Genomic DNA, 17,243 nt, shown 5'->3' on the forward strand with positions numbered 1-17,243 from the left:
AAATAACTATATTGAATTGAATCATTCTTTTTGAGAATTCCCTGTAAATATATATTTCTGCATTCGTCAATGATTTAAAACACTATAAAAATAAGACAAAACATAGGTAATGGAGATAAATTGACTAGTTTACACTTATACCACAAATTATACTTTATTACGTATTTTATTGATACATTTTTAAATGAATGGAAATACATTGTTTTCAGCAAGCATGCTACTATATAAATTCATTATATTTAAAAATAAGAGAGGCTATTTTGTTATTCAAATTATGTATTAGGGGGCTGGGAAGTTGGCTCAGTGGTAGAGCGCTTGCCTTGCATGCCTGAGGCCCTGGGTTCGATTCCTCAGCACCACATAAGCAAAAAGGAAAAAGCTGAAAGTGGCTCTGTGGCTCAAGTGGTAGGGCACTAGCCTTGAGCTGAAGAGTTGAGGGACAGTGCTCAGGCCCAGAGTTCAGGCCCCACAACCGGACCAAAAAAACAAAAAACAAAAAACAAATTATGTATTAGTTGCAGTTGTGAAGCTTTGTTTTCTGAAATTTGTAATAAATTCTATTAATTTTTTTAAAAAAAGAAAGAAGGAAGAAAAGAAAGAAAGAAAAAGGAAGGAAGGAAGAGAGAGAGGGAGGGAGGGAGGGAGGGCTGGGAAGGTGGCTCAGTGGTAGAGCGCTTGCCTTGCATGCCTGAGGCCCTGGGTTCGATTCCTCAGCACCACATAAGCAAAAAGAAAAAAGCTGGAAGTGGTGCTGTGGCTCAAGTGGTAAAGCATTAGCCTTGAGCTGAAGAGCTGAGGGACAGCACCCAGGCCCAGAGTTCAGGCCCCACAACTGGACCCAAAAAAGAAAAAAAGAAAGGGAGAGAAAGAGAGAAAGGAAGGAAGGAAGGAAGGAAGGAAGGAAGGAAGGAAGGAAAGGAAGGAAGGAAGAGAAAGGAAGGCAGGAAGGAACAAAGGAACAAAGGAACGAAGGTAGTAAGCCGGGCACGGGTGGGTCACACCTGTAATCCTAGCTACTCAGGAGACTGAGTTTTGAGGATCCTGGTTCAAGGCCAGCCTGGGCAGGAAAGTCCATGACACTCTTATCTCCAATAAACCACTCAGAAAACCAGAAGTGGTGCTGAGGCTCAAGTGGTAGATCGCTAGCCATGAGCTGAAGAGCTGAGGGACAGAGCTCAGGCCCAGAGTTCAAGCACCACTACGGACAAAAAAAAAGAGGAAAGGAAGGAAGGAAGGAAGGAAGGAAGGAAGGAAGGAAGGAAGGAAGGAAGGAAGGAAGGAAGGAAGGAAGGAAGGAAAGAAAGAGATGTGCTCTTTAGAGACTGACACTGTAATCCGATCTCATGCCTGTTACTGACCCAGTTGCAATTTGCATACAAATTTGGTCATGCAAAGCGGGGAGACAAGTACTACAAAGAAAGCGGATACCCCAACAGCTTACTACATTGGCTTCCATCATTTGCCTCCAGTCCAGCCCATCTCCCTCAGCGATGGCAGGAAGTATCTAGCACCTGAACTCCTCCAAGTGTTCCCCACCCCCATTCCTCATCTCTTCAGGGAGGGCAGATGGCTAGCAGCAGACCAAGTCCAGCTTCTGCCTCTTATTAGGGCTGACCCTGAGAGGTTGCTTCCTCTTATTCCATCTTAGTTAACTCATGTGTTACATGAAGGTAAAAACAATATCTGAGTGAGGGAAGGAGTAACATTGTTCAAAAAGAAATGTACTCATTACCTGACTTATGTAACTGTAACCCCTCTGTATATCACCTTTATAATAACCAATAATAATAATAATAACAATCAATATCTATCTTCTCATAGAAGTAGGGAGTAAAATAAGGGGATTAATGGGATGGACAAAGGATGGTTAATGAGACAGGAGTACAGTCTGATAGGAGTAACTCCACTAATGTTCTATAGCACAGTAGTTGACAACAATTAATAGTATATTTCATAGTAGCTAACAGAGAACATTTTGAATGTTCCTAATGCAAAGAAATAATAAATGTCAGAGGTGATGGATGTACCATGTACTTTGATTTATTACACCTAGTGTCTGTGTATTGAAATGTTACACTCTAATGTGTCCATTAAAAAAAACAAGTCAAGTGTCAGCAGCTCACACCTGTAATCCTAGCTACTCAATAGGTTGAGATCTGAGGATCAGTGTTTGAGGCTAGCCTAGGCAGAGAAGCCCATGAGTCCCTTATCTTCAATAAACTGCAAAAGTCAGAAGTGAAGCTGTGGGGCTAGGAAGGTGGCTCAGTGATAGAGTGCTTGCCTCGCATGCATGAGGCCCTGGATTCAATTCTTCAGCACCACATAAGCAGAAAAGGCTAGAAGTGGCACTGTGGCTCAAGTGGTAGAGCGCTAGCCTTGAGCTGAAGAGCTGAGGGGCAGCACCCAGGCCCAGAGTTCAGGCCCCATGACAAAAAAAAAAAAAAAAAAAAAAAGTGGAGCTGTGGCTCAAGTGGTAGAGTATTAGCCTTGACTAAGAGAAGCTTAGTGCCCAAGCCTGAGTTCAAGCCCCAGGACCTGCACAAATTATACCTGTAATCCTAGCTACTTTGGAAGCTGAGATAACAGAAATCTGGGCTAGCCTGGACAAAAAACTTTGAGAGACCTCATCTTAACCATTGGCTCCCATTGCTGGGCACAGTAGTACATAATTGTCAGCCCAACTATGTGGGAGACTGAAACTTGGAAAAATCTCAGATCCAGGCCAGCCCTATATCCATGGGAGGGAAACTAGATGCAGTGATGCACAACTATGATCCCAGCAACAACAGGAAGCCTAATATTTGATATATAAGACTATTGACAGATAATACCACATGTGCATGCCAGGCAGGAAGTGAGATCCAATCTCAAATATAGCCGTCCAAAATGGGGCAAGAAGTGTGGCTCAAGTGATAGAGCACTAGTCTAGCAAATGCAAGACTGAGTTCAAACCCCAATACCAGGAGATAGGGAGGAGGGAAACTGCTATTGCTGGTAAATGAAGCATTGACATATATAGACTAGGAATAAAATATGTAAAACATATTAAGAAAGTAAAACATATTAAGAAATATGCAAGCTGGTGCTAGTGACTCATGCCTGTACTACTAGCTATTCAGGAGGCTGAGATGTGAGGATCATAGTTCAAAGACAGCCTAGTTAGAAAAGTTCGTGAGACTGTTATCTCCAATACACTACTCAGAAAAGGCCAAAAGTAGAGCTGGGGCTCAAGTGGTAAGATTACTAGCCTTGGGCACAGAGGCTCAGGGACAGTGCCAAGGCCCTGAGTTCAAATCCCAGGACCAACAAAAACTAAGAGAAAAAGAAAAAGAAATATGCAATCCCAGCACTCAGAAGAATTGTGAGTTAAAGGTACAGAGCAAGACATTGTCTCCGAAAAAAAAAAATCATAAAGTTATAAAGAAAAAATAGAATCTGATAGGGGATTGAGAGGACTAATGAGAATAATGTGTTTAAAGATCTCAACATATACCTGGCTCATAATGAATGCTCAATACACAGTAGCCATCGTGATTATTATGGGTATCCCAGGCTCTGCCTTGGGCTCTCTCTCATACAGAAAACATGAGAGTTCTCTCCCTTGTCTCACACATCTGATATTTTCTGCAGGATGGGGCAGCGCTTATACCATCAACTGCTCAGGGTTTGGCCAGCATGGGTTGGATCCAACTGATGTGCATCCTGTGTTTGTTAGAAAGGCTTTGTCCATCATCACCTTCACTAACCCCATCCAAGTCAACATCTCCTTCACCATAACTGCCATCCTAGATGTGGTGAGTGTTAACCCTTCCACTTGGGGTCCTTAACATTTTCCCAGCCCCAACAGGGAGGTCCTCAGAGCCCTCAATCACATTACTATATGGCATTTCCCTTGCACAGAAAATCTAAATTTAAATAAAAAGCTCTGTCCAATTCACATGGAAGAAATTTTTTTTCCTCCCCAGTGAATCTCTACTCTGGCTGCCAACCAGTGTCCAGAATCTACCTGCAGAGGTCCTGATTATCTAGAACCCAAAATTTATATTCTCAGCTCCTCAACTTATTCTAATGGATCCAAGGTTGAAAAATAATACTTTACTTCAGCCCTGCTGTGAAGTGTCCTGCCCAGACCAATATATCTATTTTGATTTTTTAATTATCTTTGACCTCAAATATTGCCTTTAATCACATCATGTTCATACTCAAGGGGCATGGCAAACAACAATGGGGAGAGGAGGGGAGAAGATGAATGGACATCTTACAGGCAACTGCTAGAAACAGGAAATTCTTTTGGCAGGATGAACAACTACAGCTCATGTCATCATTCCTGTGGCTGGAAATGGTATGGCCAACACTTATTCTTCTACAGCCAGAATCTATTTTAAACAAAGTTATAATCATAACACATTATGCACCCAACAATATAGCTTTGAAACTGTCCCTGAGAAAGAAAAATTTGAAAACTCTGCAGTAAAGGTGAGAGACTTCAATACTCTGCTTTCATCAAATGAAAAGAAGGCTGGATACTAGTGACTCACGCCTATAATCCTTGCTACTCAGGAAGCTGAGATCTGAGGATCACGGTTTGAAGCCAGTCCAGGCTAGAAAGTCCATGAGATTCTTGTCTCCAATTAACTAGCAAAAAGAAAAGAAATTTAAAAAGAAAAAAAAGAAGGAAAGAAGGAAGGAAGGAAGAAAGGAAGGAAGGGGGAGAGAGGGAGGGAGGAAGGAAAAAAGGAAGGAAGAAAGGAACAAACAAATGAAGGAACCAACAGAAGTAGAGTCAAGTAGTAGAGAGCTAACCTTAAGTAAATTAAAAAAAAACAAAAAAACTAAGGGACAGAGCACAGGAAAAAAAAAAAAGATAAATTCATTCCAGACTGGATAATCCTTGAAGACATTTACAAATGTTTCTAGCTTTGGAAAGGAGAACTGGTTATCAGAAAGGTAAGAATGGTGTCTATCACTCACCCAGGAAAGAGTCACCAAGACTCCTGGCCTCGAGGGTTTGTTTATAATCACCTTGTAACAAAATCAGTGGAAGAGACTCAGAAGGCACTGAAGACTTTGCTAGCTCAAGAAACAGTTGTTGGCTCAAGTGCTAGAGAGCCAGCCTTGAGGCAAAAATCCAAGTAAAAGCATGAGGCCCTGAATTCAACCCCCAGAACCAGCACAAAAAAAACAAACAAACAAACAAATAAATAAATAAATAAAACCTCTGAACATTACTGTTTACATACAATCATAATTGACCCCTATTACTGCCCTTATTTCACACTAAGACCATTATAGATCAAAGAAGCAGAGTTCCTGATCTTTCAACTCTGGATCTCATTTTTACTGAAGAAAGAAGAGGATGTATACCATCAGCAACCATTTCCCACAGTAGTGAGAAAGCAAAGAGATCTAAATAGGTAGAGAAATAGATATACTGCCAGACATGGTGGCACACACATGTAAATCCCAGCTACTCAGGAGATGAAGGTAGGAAGGTCATGGTACAAGATCACTCTGAGCAAAGCACAAGCAAGACTTTATTTGAAAAGAAAAATAAAAGCAAAAGGACTCAGAGCATGGCTCAAGTGGTAAGCAGGCACTAGTCCCTGAATTCAATCTTCGTTACTGAAAAAAAAAAGAAAAGAAAAGATAGGTTCAATTTTATTTATAATTCTGATTGGTTTTTTTGTTTTGTTTTGTTTTGTTTTGTTTTGGGGGGGGGGGGTTGTGGGGCTTGAACTCTGGGCCTGGACACTGTCCCTGAGCTCTTTCAGCTCAAGGCTAGCACTCTTATCACTTGAGCCACAGTGCCACTTCCGGCCTTTTCTGTTTATGTGGTGTTGAAGAATTGAACCTAGGGCCTCATGCATGTGAGCCAAGCACTTTACCACTTTGCCACCTTCCCAGCCCTAATTCTGATTTTTCTAGAGAAAAAAGTTTAAAAAGTAAATTCATTACAATATTAAATTGGATGGTAGATGGACATGTATTATATTATTTTATAGACTTTTTCTATGCTACAAATTGAATCCAGGATTTATACATGATAGATAGGCACTCTACCACTGAGCTAAATCTCTCCAGCTCTAGAATTTTCTATTTCTTTAAAATATATTGTGATTTTGTTTAAAGAAAAAAATATCAAACTGGGTGCTAGTAGTTCATGCTACTCAAGCCTGAGATCTGAGGATCCCAGTTTGAAGCCAGCCCAAGCAGGAAATCCATGAGACTCTTACCTCCAATTAAACACAGGCCAAAAGTGGCTCAAGGAGTAGAATGATAGACTTGAGTAAAAAATGCTCAGGAAGCCGGGCGCTGATGGCTCACACCTGTAATCCTAGCTACTCAGGAGGCTGAGATCTGAGGATCTCGGTTCAAAGTCAGCCCAGGCAGGCAGGCGAGACCGTGAGACTCCTATCTCCAATAAACCACCAGAAAACCGGAAGTGGCGTTGTAGCTCAAGTGGTAGAGCGCTCGCCTTGAGCTGAAGAGCTGAGGGACAGAGCCCAGGCCCAGAGTTCAAGCCCCACGACCAACAAAAAAAAAAAAAAAAAAAAATGCTCAGGAACAGATCACAGGCCCTGAATTCATGCTTCAGGCCTGACATGAGAGAGAGAGACAGAGACAGACAGACAGAGACAGAGAGAGAGGGAGGGAGAGAGAGAGAGAGAGAGAGAAAAGGAGGGAGGGAAGGAAGAAGGGAGGGAGGGAGGGAGGGAATCAAATGATGAGAGAAAAATAACTCTAACTCGTGCCAGGTTCTTGCTTCCCTATCCCCTTTCCCCCTTCCCCACCTCTCGCCCCTAACACTTCTCCCTGGCTCTAGGTCTGGGATAATCCGTTGATGAGCTGGAACCCAGAGGAATGTGAAGGCATCACAAAAATCAGTATGGCAACCAAGAACCTGTGGCTCCCAGACATTTTCATCGTTGAACTGTATGTATCACGTGCTGGGGAAAGCCAGAGGGAAGCCCTAACTCCTAGCATCGGTAGAGTTTACAGTCTTCCATTGGGAACACTACAAGTGATCTTAGATGGCTAAGAAACAACCAGAGTACTGAGGAGCCCACACTCAGGAGGCTGAGAGCTTACTAATGAGATTTCAAGCCAGCCTGGGCAAAAAAAAGTTTATAAGACTCATATATCTAATTAACTAGCTAACCTTTGAGTGAAGAAAAGCTAAGGAACAATACCCAGAGACCCTGTTTTAAGCTTCAGAACTGGCATAAGCTAAAAAGAAGAAAAAGAAAGAAAGAAAACAGAATGATAAGAGAATCCATTCCATCTGTCTTACAGCATGGATGTAGATAAGACCCCAGAAGACCTCACTGCATTTGTAAGTAATGAAGGCCGCATTAGGTATAAGAAACCCATGAAAGTGGCCAGTATGTGTAACCTGGACATCTTCTACTTCCCATTTGATCAGCAAAACTGCACACTCACCTTCAGCTCTTTTCTGTACACAGGTAAGTTACAGTGAGGCCTCAGGGGTGGGATGGATAAAAACAATCAACAAAGCAAGAAAAAATAAAATAGAAAGAAACTTTGAACCCATCAGCTGCACTGGACATTGATGAAAACGAACTAAGCAACTCAAGGACAGTGATGGGAGGGAGGGAATGAAAAGGATAAAGGCACAGATAAGCCAAAGGAAAGAAATGTACTTACCATCCGATGTGGAAGAAATAGCTGTATTGTCAAAGCTCGTAGAATTCATAAACCTTATAAACCATGATAATGACAATTTGCCTCATGAAGGTTAGAATGTTTGTGACTTTAATTATCACTATCTCACAATACTATGAAATTTGTAAAATTTATATAATCACTTAATCACAATAAAAAAAATTTTTTTTACAACTTTGAGTAAATGGTGACCAAGGAGAGAGAAGAGGAGGAGGAGGAAAGAATATGGCTCTATGGATGCTTAAATATTTTCAGTAACAAATCCAAGCCTGTCCTGTTCATTTCTATTCACAACCCCTAGAAAGTTTTCCACATATGGTAAGGATCCAAAAACTTGTAGAATGAAAAGGTAGACAAAAAGAGCCAGGCACCAGTAGCTCACACTTATAAACCTTGTTACTCTGGAGGCTGAGATTTGAGGACCTCAGTTTGAAGCCAGCACGGGCAGGAAACTTGTAAGACTCTAACCTCAATTTAACAAGCAAAAAGCTGGAAGTGGAGAGGTGGCTCAAGTATTAGCAAAGAAGCTAGGGGACAGCACTGAGGTCCTGAATTCAAGTCCCAGTGCCAACACACACACACATATACACACACACAAGCACAAGCACATGGGAAAAGTGCAGTTGAGCCTAATCTGGATGATGCTCCCTTTCAGTGGATAACATGCTTCTGGGCATGGAGAAAGAAGCATGGGAAATAGTAGATGCATCCCAGGATGATATTCAGGCCAAAGGAGAATGGGAGCTCTTGGGCATCAATAAGGCCACATCAAAGACATCCATGGGCACCAACCTGTATGATCAGATCACGTTCTATGTAAGCTCAAAGACCCTTGCTTTTTATTTCCTTTCATTTTCCTTTCCTGCTTACTTCTTATTTAGCTAGAATGTCCATCAAATGAAGATTTCAGTCAGCGTTTCTGCCCAAGACTTGAACCTTCTCTCCTGGCTGTCCATCCCTTTTCTCCTCATGGCTCCAAAAAACATGCTCTGCAGGTTCTATGCCCGATTATGAAACCACTCTCCACACATCTCCACAGTTTAGAGTGAGATTAAACCAATGGAAAAAGCAGGCAAAAGGTAGGACACTGGTGGCTTATACCTGTAGTCCTAGCTATTGGGAAGGCTGAAATCTGAGGATTGTGGTTCAAAGCCAGTCCAGTCAGGAAAAGTCCATGTGATTCTTACCTCCGATCAACTACCCAAAAGCCAAAAATGAAGCTGTGGCTCAGTGATAGAATATCAGCCTTAAACTAAAAAAAAAGTTAAGGGACAACTACCAGGCCCTGAGTTCAAGCCCTAGTACCAGAACACACACACACACACACACACACACACACACACACACACACACACACACACGCAGAAATAGTCACTGGAATTGTGGTAACAAACTGCTATTCCTGGATTTAGGATTTTCTTCACATTCCATATTTTCTTTCTGCCCTTACCTCCCCACCAGGTGGCCATCAGACGCAGGCCCAGGCGCTACGTGGTACATCTCCTGGTGCCCAGTGGCTTTCTAGTGGCCATCGATGCCCTCAGCTTCTACCTACCACCAGAAAATGAGAATCGTGCCCCATTCAAGATGACTCTCCTGTTGGGCTACAATGTCTTCCTGCTTATGATGAATGACTTACTCCCTGTCAGTGGCATCCCTCTCATCAGTATGGCCCCTTCTACATCCTGGAAAAGCAAAGTTAGAGGGACAGCAAGGGACCAAGGGAGCTAGCCATTGCTCCAGTGAAGGAGGAAAGGACCTCTGAGGAACCCTGGATTTGGAAAAGAGGCTTAAAAGTTTAGAACTACCAGGCACTGGTGGCTCAGGCCTGTAATTCCTAGTTACTCAGGAGGCTGAGATCTGAGGATCACAGTTTGAGCCATTGGGGGCAAAGAAGTCCCTGAGCTTCTTGTCTCTAATTAAACACCTAAAAACTGGAAATGGAGGAGCTGGGAAGGTGTCTCAGTGGTAGAGTGCTTACCTTGCATGCATGAGGCCCTGGGTTCAATTCCTTAGCACCACATAAGTAGAAAAAGCTGGAGGTGGCACTGTGGCTCAAGTGGTAGAGTGCTAGCCTTGACAGTGAGGGACAGTGCCCAGGCCTAGAGTTCAGGCCCCATGACCAACAAAAATAAATACATAAATACATAAATAAAATAGAAAAAAAAATTGGAAATGGAGCTATGGCTCAAAGTGGTAGAGTGCTAGACTTGAGCAAAAGAGCTCAGGGACAGTGTCCAGGCCCAGAATTCAAGCTCTGTGACAGAAAGGATGAAAGAAAAAAGAGAGAGAAAGAAAGTGAGAGAGGGAGAGAGGGAGGGAGGGAGGGAAAGAGGGAGGAAGGAAGAAAGGAAGAAAGGGAGGGAAGGAGAAAAGTTCAGAACTGAGTATTGTGATTTTCTCTGGTAAAGCTACTTGAGAGGCAGAAATCAAGTAGATTAAGGTTTGAGCCTTGCCCCGGCAAAAACAGTGAGATCACATCTCACCCAATAAAGCTGTGCATGGGAGCATGTTACTTATCTTAGATATGCAAGAATACCAAAATTGAAGTCCACACTAGCCTGGGCAAAAATGTAACAGACTTTTGGGACAATAGCTAAAAGCAAAAAGGTCTGAGAATGTGGCTCAAGTGGTAGAATGCCTGCCTGACAAGTATAAGGCCACATATCCAAACCACAGTATTGCCAAAAAATAAGTAAGTTTAGAAAATGACCTATCATGGTTTATTTGTAATTTCCTCTGTCTGCAGGTATCTACTTTGCCTTGTGTCTGTCCCTGATGGTGGCCAGCCTGCTAGAGACCATCTTCATCACCTACCTGCTGCACCTGGCCACCACCCAGCCTCCGCCCATGCCTCAGGGACTCCACACCCTGCTGTTGCACTGCTCAAGCCCTAGGAGAGGCTGCCCCTCCGGGCCCTGCCAGGGGAACCTGGATCTGGGGCCCACTTCCACCAACCTGTCTGGTGAGGGAAGCCACCACTGCTCACTCAGTCCTCTCTCCCTCCTGCTTTTCTCTGTCCCTGCTCCTTTTCCCCCCAAGTAACAGTCACAGCTCAGGGCTGAATTTCTGTCCTTGCCACAGGCCTGAAAGAGCCAGTAGACCTGGTAAGGGCCATGCCAAGCTCCAGAGAAGCAGGGCTAAATGGTTGCCCCGAATCAGCAAGGGCCCAGCAGGAACTTGCAGCCCAGAAGCAGCACTTGGTGGAGCTGTGGGTGCAATTCAGCCACCTGATGGACACCCTACTCTTCCGCCTCTATCTGCTCTTTATAGCTTCCTTCATCATCACAGTCGTCATCCTCTGGAACACCTAGGCATGAGTCTACCTGCTTCTTCACCTCCCAGCCCAGAGCTGCTGCTGGCCTCCAAGACTGGCGAAGTCTTTGCCCCTTTTTCTGTACCAAAAGTCATGTTCTGAAAGATAACAGGTTCCCACTGTATTCCACATGTCCTCCACTGGAGCCTCCTATCCCAGACATTGTTCCTTTGTTCCTACATCCTGTAACATTCCCTCAGCCCTACCACGTGGTTCTAGTCCCCTGTGTCTTCTGCATAGCAAGTTCACTTCTGCCTGCTAACTTGGTCCAGTAATAAATCACCTTGCCAAGATCTCCAGCTCTTTGTCATGTCATGGGGTGGAAACTTAATAGGCAGGACTGACAGTCAAACTCTCACCTATGATTCTGAGGCAGAAGAGATGAGGGGAAATGAGGCATGGTAAACAGCAGCCAGGATTTAGAAATAAGCACTGTATTTAATGAGTATTTCTATTAGAAACACAGAAACACTATCGTCTCTGCTTTAACTTTTTCATTCCTTCATAAGATACAGTATTAGTACAAGAAAAAAGAAAAGAACCAGAGCAACTTTCTCCATCTGACCTTGACTGCTGGCCCAAAATAACCAGTGTGCTCTGAAAACTAGGCAAGAACATCATAAAAAAGACATGTGTCCTGGAAAAGCAAATACTTGAAGGAAAAAAAAAAAAGACATGGAGCTGGGAAGGTGGCTCAGTGGTAGAGCGCTTGCCTTGCATGCATGAAGCCCTGGGTTCGATTCCTCAGCACCACATAAGCAAAAAGAAAAAAAGCTGGAAGTGGCGCTGTGGCTCAAGTGGTAGAGTGCTAGCCTTGAGCTGAAGAGCTGAGGGACAGTGCCCAGGCCCAGAGTTCAGGCCCCACGACCGGACCTAAAAAAAAAAAAAAAGACACAAGGCACAAGGTTCATCTCAAGGATGAACATATGTCTTGAGAAAAAAAAAAAAAAGTATAGCAGAACACATCTTTCTTTGAAGAGATGCCCAAACATAATAATCAAATTTTAATAAGCAGGTCAGTCTTAGAGACTCTGAGCCCAAGTGAAAAAAGTTTAACACCAAGAATGATTCCATCTGGTTGCTTACATCTGTAAAATCTGAGGATCCAGGTTCAAAGTCAGCCTGGGCAAGAAAGCTTATAAGGCTCATCTCCAGTTAACCACCAGAAAACTGGAAGTAGTACTGTGACTCAAAGTGGTAAAGAGCTTGCCTTGAGAGAAAGAGCTCAGAGATAGCATCCAAGCCCTATGTTCAAGCCCAGTACCTTGATAAACAAACAAAAGGCCCTGAGTTCAATTCCCAGTACAGAAAGGAAAGGCAGACAGACAGAAGGATGGATAGAAGGAAGGAGGCGTTTTTTGTATGATTACATGAATAACTGTAATTGTTTCAGGATTTTTGGCTAGTCCTGGGGCTTGAACTATCCCTCTTGGTGCTCAAAGCTAGCACTCTATCACTTGGGCCACAGAACTACTTCTGGCTTTTTCTCTGTACATGGTACTAAGGAATCAGACTCAAGGCTTCATGCATGCTAGGCAAGCACTCCACCACTAAGCCACAATCCCAGCCCTATTTCAGGATATTTTAAACCAAATAATTGAACAGAGGGGCTTGTAAGGTGGCCCAGTGGTAGAGTGCTTGCCTTGCATGCATGAGGCCCTGGGTTCGATTCCTCAGCACCACATAAGCAAAAAGCCGGAAGTGGCAGTGTGGCTCAAGTGGTAGAGCGCTAGCCTTGAGCTGAAGAGCTGAGGGACAGCGCCCAGGCCCAGAGTTCAGGCACCACAACCGGACCCAAAAAAAAAAAAAATTGAACAGAGCTTCATGATTGCTTGTTCAAATCCTCTTATACAGCAGCTTATTTTTCTCTACCTGGTCTATTACAGCTCACTAATATTTGAATCAAGTTCTCTGGGTAGTTGGAGTTTTCCTCTTATATATTTGACTGATACCTTCCATGATACATAAAAGTGTCTATCCATGATGTATTCTTGACTCTGTCTTTATGCATTGTCACTCTGTTCTGTTCAGTATTAAGTTAAACATCTCTATTTATGTAATGATATTGTATAGCATGTTCTTTCATCTGGCTTTTTTTTAAGCCAGTACTAGGGCTTGAACTCACACTCTTGCTTGGTATTTTTACCCTCAGCTGGTGCTCCACCACTATCAGCTTCATGCCAGTTAATTGGAAACTTGTCTTCCCAGAGGTAGAAATAGCTCAGAATGTTGGGTTGCCATATAGCAGTAAGGATACCAACTTGCAAGGAACTTGGCAAGGCAAAGTTTACTTCTGTACAAGTGTGCCAAAAATCTGGCAAGCACACAGGGCAGGAAAGCTGCTCCCATTTTATCCCCTAACCCAGCAGGTCCCACCCCTCTTTTCATTTTTTCTTTCTTTTTTTTTTTTTTGTCAGTCATGGGGCTTGAACTCTGGGCCTGAGCACTGTCCCTCTGCTCTTCAGCTCAAGGCTAGTGCTCTACCACTTGAACCACAGCGCCACTTCCAGCCTTTTCTGTTTATGTGGTACTGAGGAATCAAACCCAGGGCTTCATACATGCGAGGCAAGCACTCTACCACTGAGCCATGTTCCCAGCCCCAATTTAACTCTTTTTTTTTTTAAACTAAAAGAGCTAACAGTTTTATTTTCACATTTCACAATACAAATGAAATCTGTTCTTTCTGTCCCACTTCTCTCCTCCAAATCTATTCTCTTGATAAAAGGAAGCAAGTCTTCCTTGTCATGCTGTTGGAAAACACCCAGTGTCACCAATGATTTCCTGGTGAAGTTGAACAAATAATATAAAACTGATAAGGCCCCCCCCCTTTATTCTTATCTGTCTAGTCTAGTCATTCCTGGCCGAGTGGGCACCATCATGGGACGAGCAGGAGGTCTCATCATTGGAGGCCCAGGCATCATTGGCATGTGACCTCCCATGGGTGGCCTCATTCCAGGAGCAGGTCCCACAGGCATCATCCCAGGAGGAGGTGGGCCCATCATTGACATCATGGGAGGGCCTCCCATGGGGGGAGCTGCCATCATTCCAGGGCGAGTTGGACCCGGGAGACTGGGAGGAGGTGGGATCATTGCCCCGGCAGGAGGAGGAGCAGAGAATGGAGTGGGAGGCATCTTTCCTTGTTGAAATGCAGCCGTTGTGTTGTCAATCAGGCTCTGAGCCTCCTCTTCCATCCATTTCTGATAGTAGTCTTTTACATTCTCTTTGTGTTTCCTACCACTGCAGTGTGTCTTTCTCACAGATGGAGAGTCATGGGTGAGGTATGTGTCGCAGTAGTCACAATAAAATGGGCATGTTGCTGTGTGGGCTGTTGCCTCCCCCCAATTTAATTCTTTATATTACTGAATCCACAATTCTTTTCAGGTTGTCTGGGGGTAAAACTTGGACTTCTGCATTTTTAAAAGGTTTTCAGCTGCTGCTATTGCTGTTTTTCAATGACCATACTTTCAGGGGATAAGGTCTATAGGATCTCTGATAGCAATTATTGCCACCTGTTAAGATTTGCCTTATGTATTGCTGTGGTGAATGTATCTCCCAAAATTTCACATGTTGGAAATGTAATCCCTAAGTCTTTACGTTGATTGTATTTGAAGGTGGGGCCTTTGGAAGGTAATTAGAATTAGAGGAAGTCATGAAAATAGAGTTCCCATGATGCCATTAGATGTTCAATACAAAGAGGAAGAGCCCTGAACTGGAACACTTGCTCTGTATTGCCTTGTGGTCTCCTCTTCCAGGTTTTGAGATGTTGGGTTGTGTTTGGTCTTGGTAATAATGGGGCTTACAGATATAAGCCACCAGTGCCTGGCTAAGGTCTTAGAATATTTTAATTCTAATTTCCTTTCTGATTTATAAGTAGTTCAATTGCATTTTTGTATCATCCAATTGAGATATAAATATTATTTTATCTCATCACAGTTGACAGAATGAAAATGTAGCATGTTGGACATATTGGGTTCCATTCCAGCACCAAAAGAAAAGCTCCTTTAGTAAAGATCTTTTAGTGGTCAGTCATTAATTGGAAAGTTATTTAATTTACCCTTCTTCTTTAAATGTAAATTCTCTAAGAGTATGTACCACTATCTTCTGACTTTCATTTTTGCTTTAGTAATGTCAATTTCATTTTTTCCCTTTTATATATATTCTCTCTATTTTTAGATTTTTTTTCTAAAACGATGTTTTCGCTGGCATTCTACAGTAAGTATTGCAGTCTTGCTATGCTGTGGCCCACCAGACTCAAGTCTCCTTCCTGTCCAGGCACTGGCAAACTGGACATTTCTCCTGGTTAACTCCTTAAGGAAAGGAGATCCCACAGCAGAACTATTGGTACTATTGGAACTATTGCAGCTATTTCAGTGCACCAGGGACACAGTAGTTTCCCTCAGTCCAGAATGCAGTGCTAAATCTGGGATAGTCCTGGGCAAATAGGGACAGTTTGTTACCCTATCAAATTCCCTCCCTTCATACTGCAGCCTTGCTCTCCTAAAGCATACATTTTTCTCAGGGGAAACTGGATAAGCAGCAGGCCAGGCACAGTTCTCTCTGAATTCCAGACCTTGATGTTCAGGCTGACATACTTAGCCATCTTTTCTGGGTTGGTTTTTGTTGGTAGTAGTGATGGTGGTGGTGGCTTGGTTTTTTTTGTTTTGTTTCGTTTGTTTGTTTATTTTTGAGGTGGGGATGGGGAATCACTACTGTTTAAGGAAGCTTACTGTGTTTCTGCAATCCAGAACTTCCAGGAAACTCGATCTCTCTTCAAGTCTGTGCATGTCTAGATCTTAGAATAGGCAAATATTCTTTCTGACAGGACTCTGGCTTCCATGTACACTTTGGGTGTGGCTGGCTCCCACATCATAAACCAGAAACCCATAAGATCAAAAAGTACTTGAGCTGGGAGTCTGTGGCTCACGCCTGAAATGCTAACCTCTCAGGAGACTGAGCTCTGAGGATTATAGCTAAAAGTCGTCCCAGGTATACAAATCCATGAGCTTCTTTTTTTTGGTCACTCGTGGGGCCTGAACTCTGGGCCTGGGAACTGTCCCTCAGCAATTCAGCTCAAGGCTAGTGCTCTACCACTTGAGCCACAGCGCCACTTCCAGCTTTTTCTGCTTATGTGGTGCTGAGGAATCAAACCCAGGGCCTCATGCATGCAAGGCAAGTGCTCTACCACTGAGCCACCTTCCCACCCCATGAGCTTCTTATCTCCACCAAAAAGCCAGAGGTGGAGGTGAAACTCAAGTGGTAGAGGGCCAGCCTTGAGTGAAAAAGTTAAGCAAGTTCCAGCCTTGGGCTAAGAATGTGGCTTAGTGGTAGAGTGCTTGCCTAGCATGCATGAAGCCCTGGGTTCGATTCCTCAGTACCATAAACAGAAAAAGCTGGAAGTAGAGCTGTGCCTTAAGTGGTAGAGCACTAGCCTTGAGCAAAAGAAGCTCAAAGACAGTGCCCAGGCTTTGAGCTCAAGCCCCAGGTCTAGAAAAAAAAAAAAGAGTTCTAGCCTGACATCTACCCTGAATATCATGAGCCAGGATACAATAAGGACACATGTACATCCATGTTGTTGCTGCAATATTCACTATTCACAATAGCCAAAATATGGAAACAGCCCAGAGGCCCCACAATAGATGAGTGGATCCAAAAAAAAAATCAGGTATCTATACACAATGGAATTTTACACTGCCATTAGAAAGAATAAAATAATGTCATTTTCAGAGAAATGGATGGGACTAAAACCAATCATATTAAATGAGATAAGCCAAGCTCAGAGAGAAAAACGGCACATGTTCTTGCTGATATGAGGAAATTAGGTCTAAAATGCACTGAGATATGACAAACTATACAGATTCTATCTTTTTTTTGGGGGGGGTGGGTCCGGTGGTGGGGCCTGAACTCTGGGCCTGGGCACTGTCCCTCAGCTCTTCAGCTAGCACTCTAGCACTTGAGCCACAGCACCACTTCCGGCTTTTTTCTTTTTGCTTATGTGGTGCTGAGGAATCGAACCCAGGGCCTCAGGCATGCAAGGCAAGCGCTCCACCACTGAGCCACCTTCCCAGCCCCTATACAGGATTCTAGATACTCACACACATTGAAAACAAAACAGGATACTTTTAGGAGAGAAACACAAAGGTGCAATGCCTAAGTGCCTCTTCATATTTATATATAATAATATGCATACTGAAACAAACTCCAAGATAGGGAAATAAGACTTTTTTAAAGTTTTTGATGATTCTGT

At 43.3% G+C, this 17,243-nt stretch overlaps 2 protein-coding genes across 2 annotated transcripts; one reads left to right on the plus strand and one right to left on the minus strand.

The window, feature by feature from the left end:
- The first annotated feature begins 3,503 nt into the window (after positions 1 to 3,503).
- Positions 3,504 to 10,997, plus strand: LOC138831833 (5-hydroxytryptamine receptor 3E-like). Its single transcript, XM_070028856.1, has 8 exons — positions 3,504 to 3,794; positions 4,298 to 4,342; positions 6,824 to 6,933; positions 7,294 to 7,463; positions 8,339 to 8,499; positions 9,145 to 9,349; positions 10,433 to 10,648; positions 10,768 to 10,997. The coding sequence occupies exons 1-8, from the start codon at positions 3,504 to 3,506 to the stop codon at positions 10,995 to 10,997; spliced, it is 1,428 nt and encodes a 475-aa protein (XP_069884957.1).
- A 2,628-nt stretch (positions 10,998 to 13,625) lies between these two features.
- On the minus strand, positions 13,626 to 15,599 carry LOC138831834 (U1 small nuclear ribonucleoprotein C). The gene is made up of 2 exons (XM_070028857.1): positions 15,482 to 15,599; positions 13,626 to 14,324 (listed from the first exon to the last, which is right to left on the minus strand). The coding sequence occupies exons 1-2, from the start codon at positions 15,597 to 15,599 to the stop codon at positions 13,834 to 13,836; spliced, it is 609 nt and encodes a 202-aa protein (XP_069884958.1). The 3' UTR covers positions 13,626 to 13,833.
- Between the last annotated feature and the right edge of the window lie 1,644 nt (positions 15,600 to 17,243).

This window comes from Dipodomys merriami, unplaced genomic scaffold, assembly GCF_024711535.1.
Source record: "Dipodomys merriami isolate MVZ:Mamm:240054 unplaced genomic scaffold, mDipMer1.0.p SCAF_2, whole genome shotgun sequence".
NCBI classification, from domain to species: Eukaryota; Metazoa; Chordata; class Mammalia; order Rodentia; family Heteromyidae; genus Dipodomys; species Dipodomys merriami.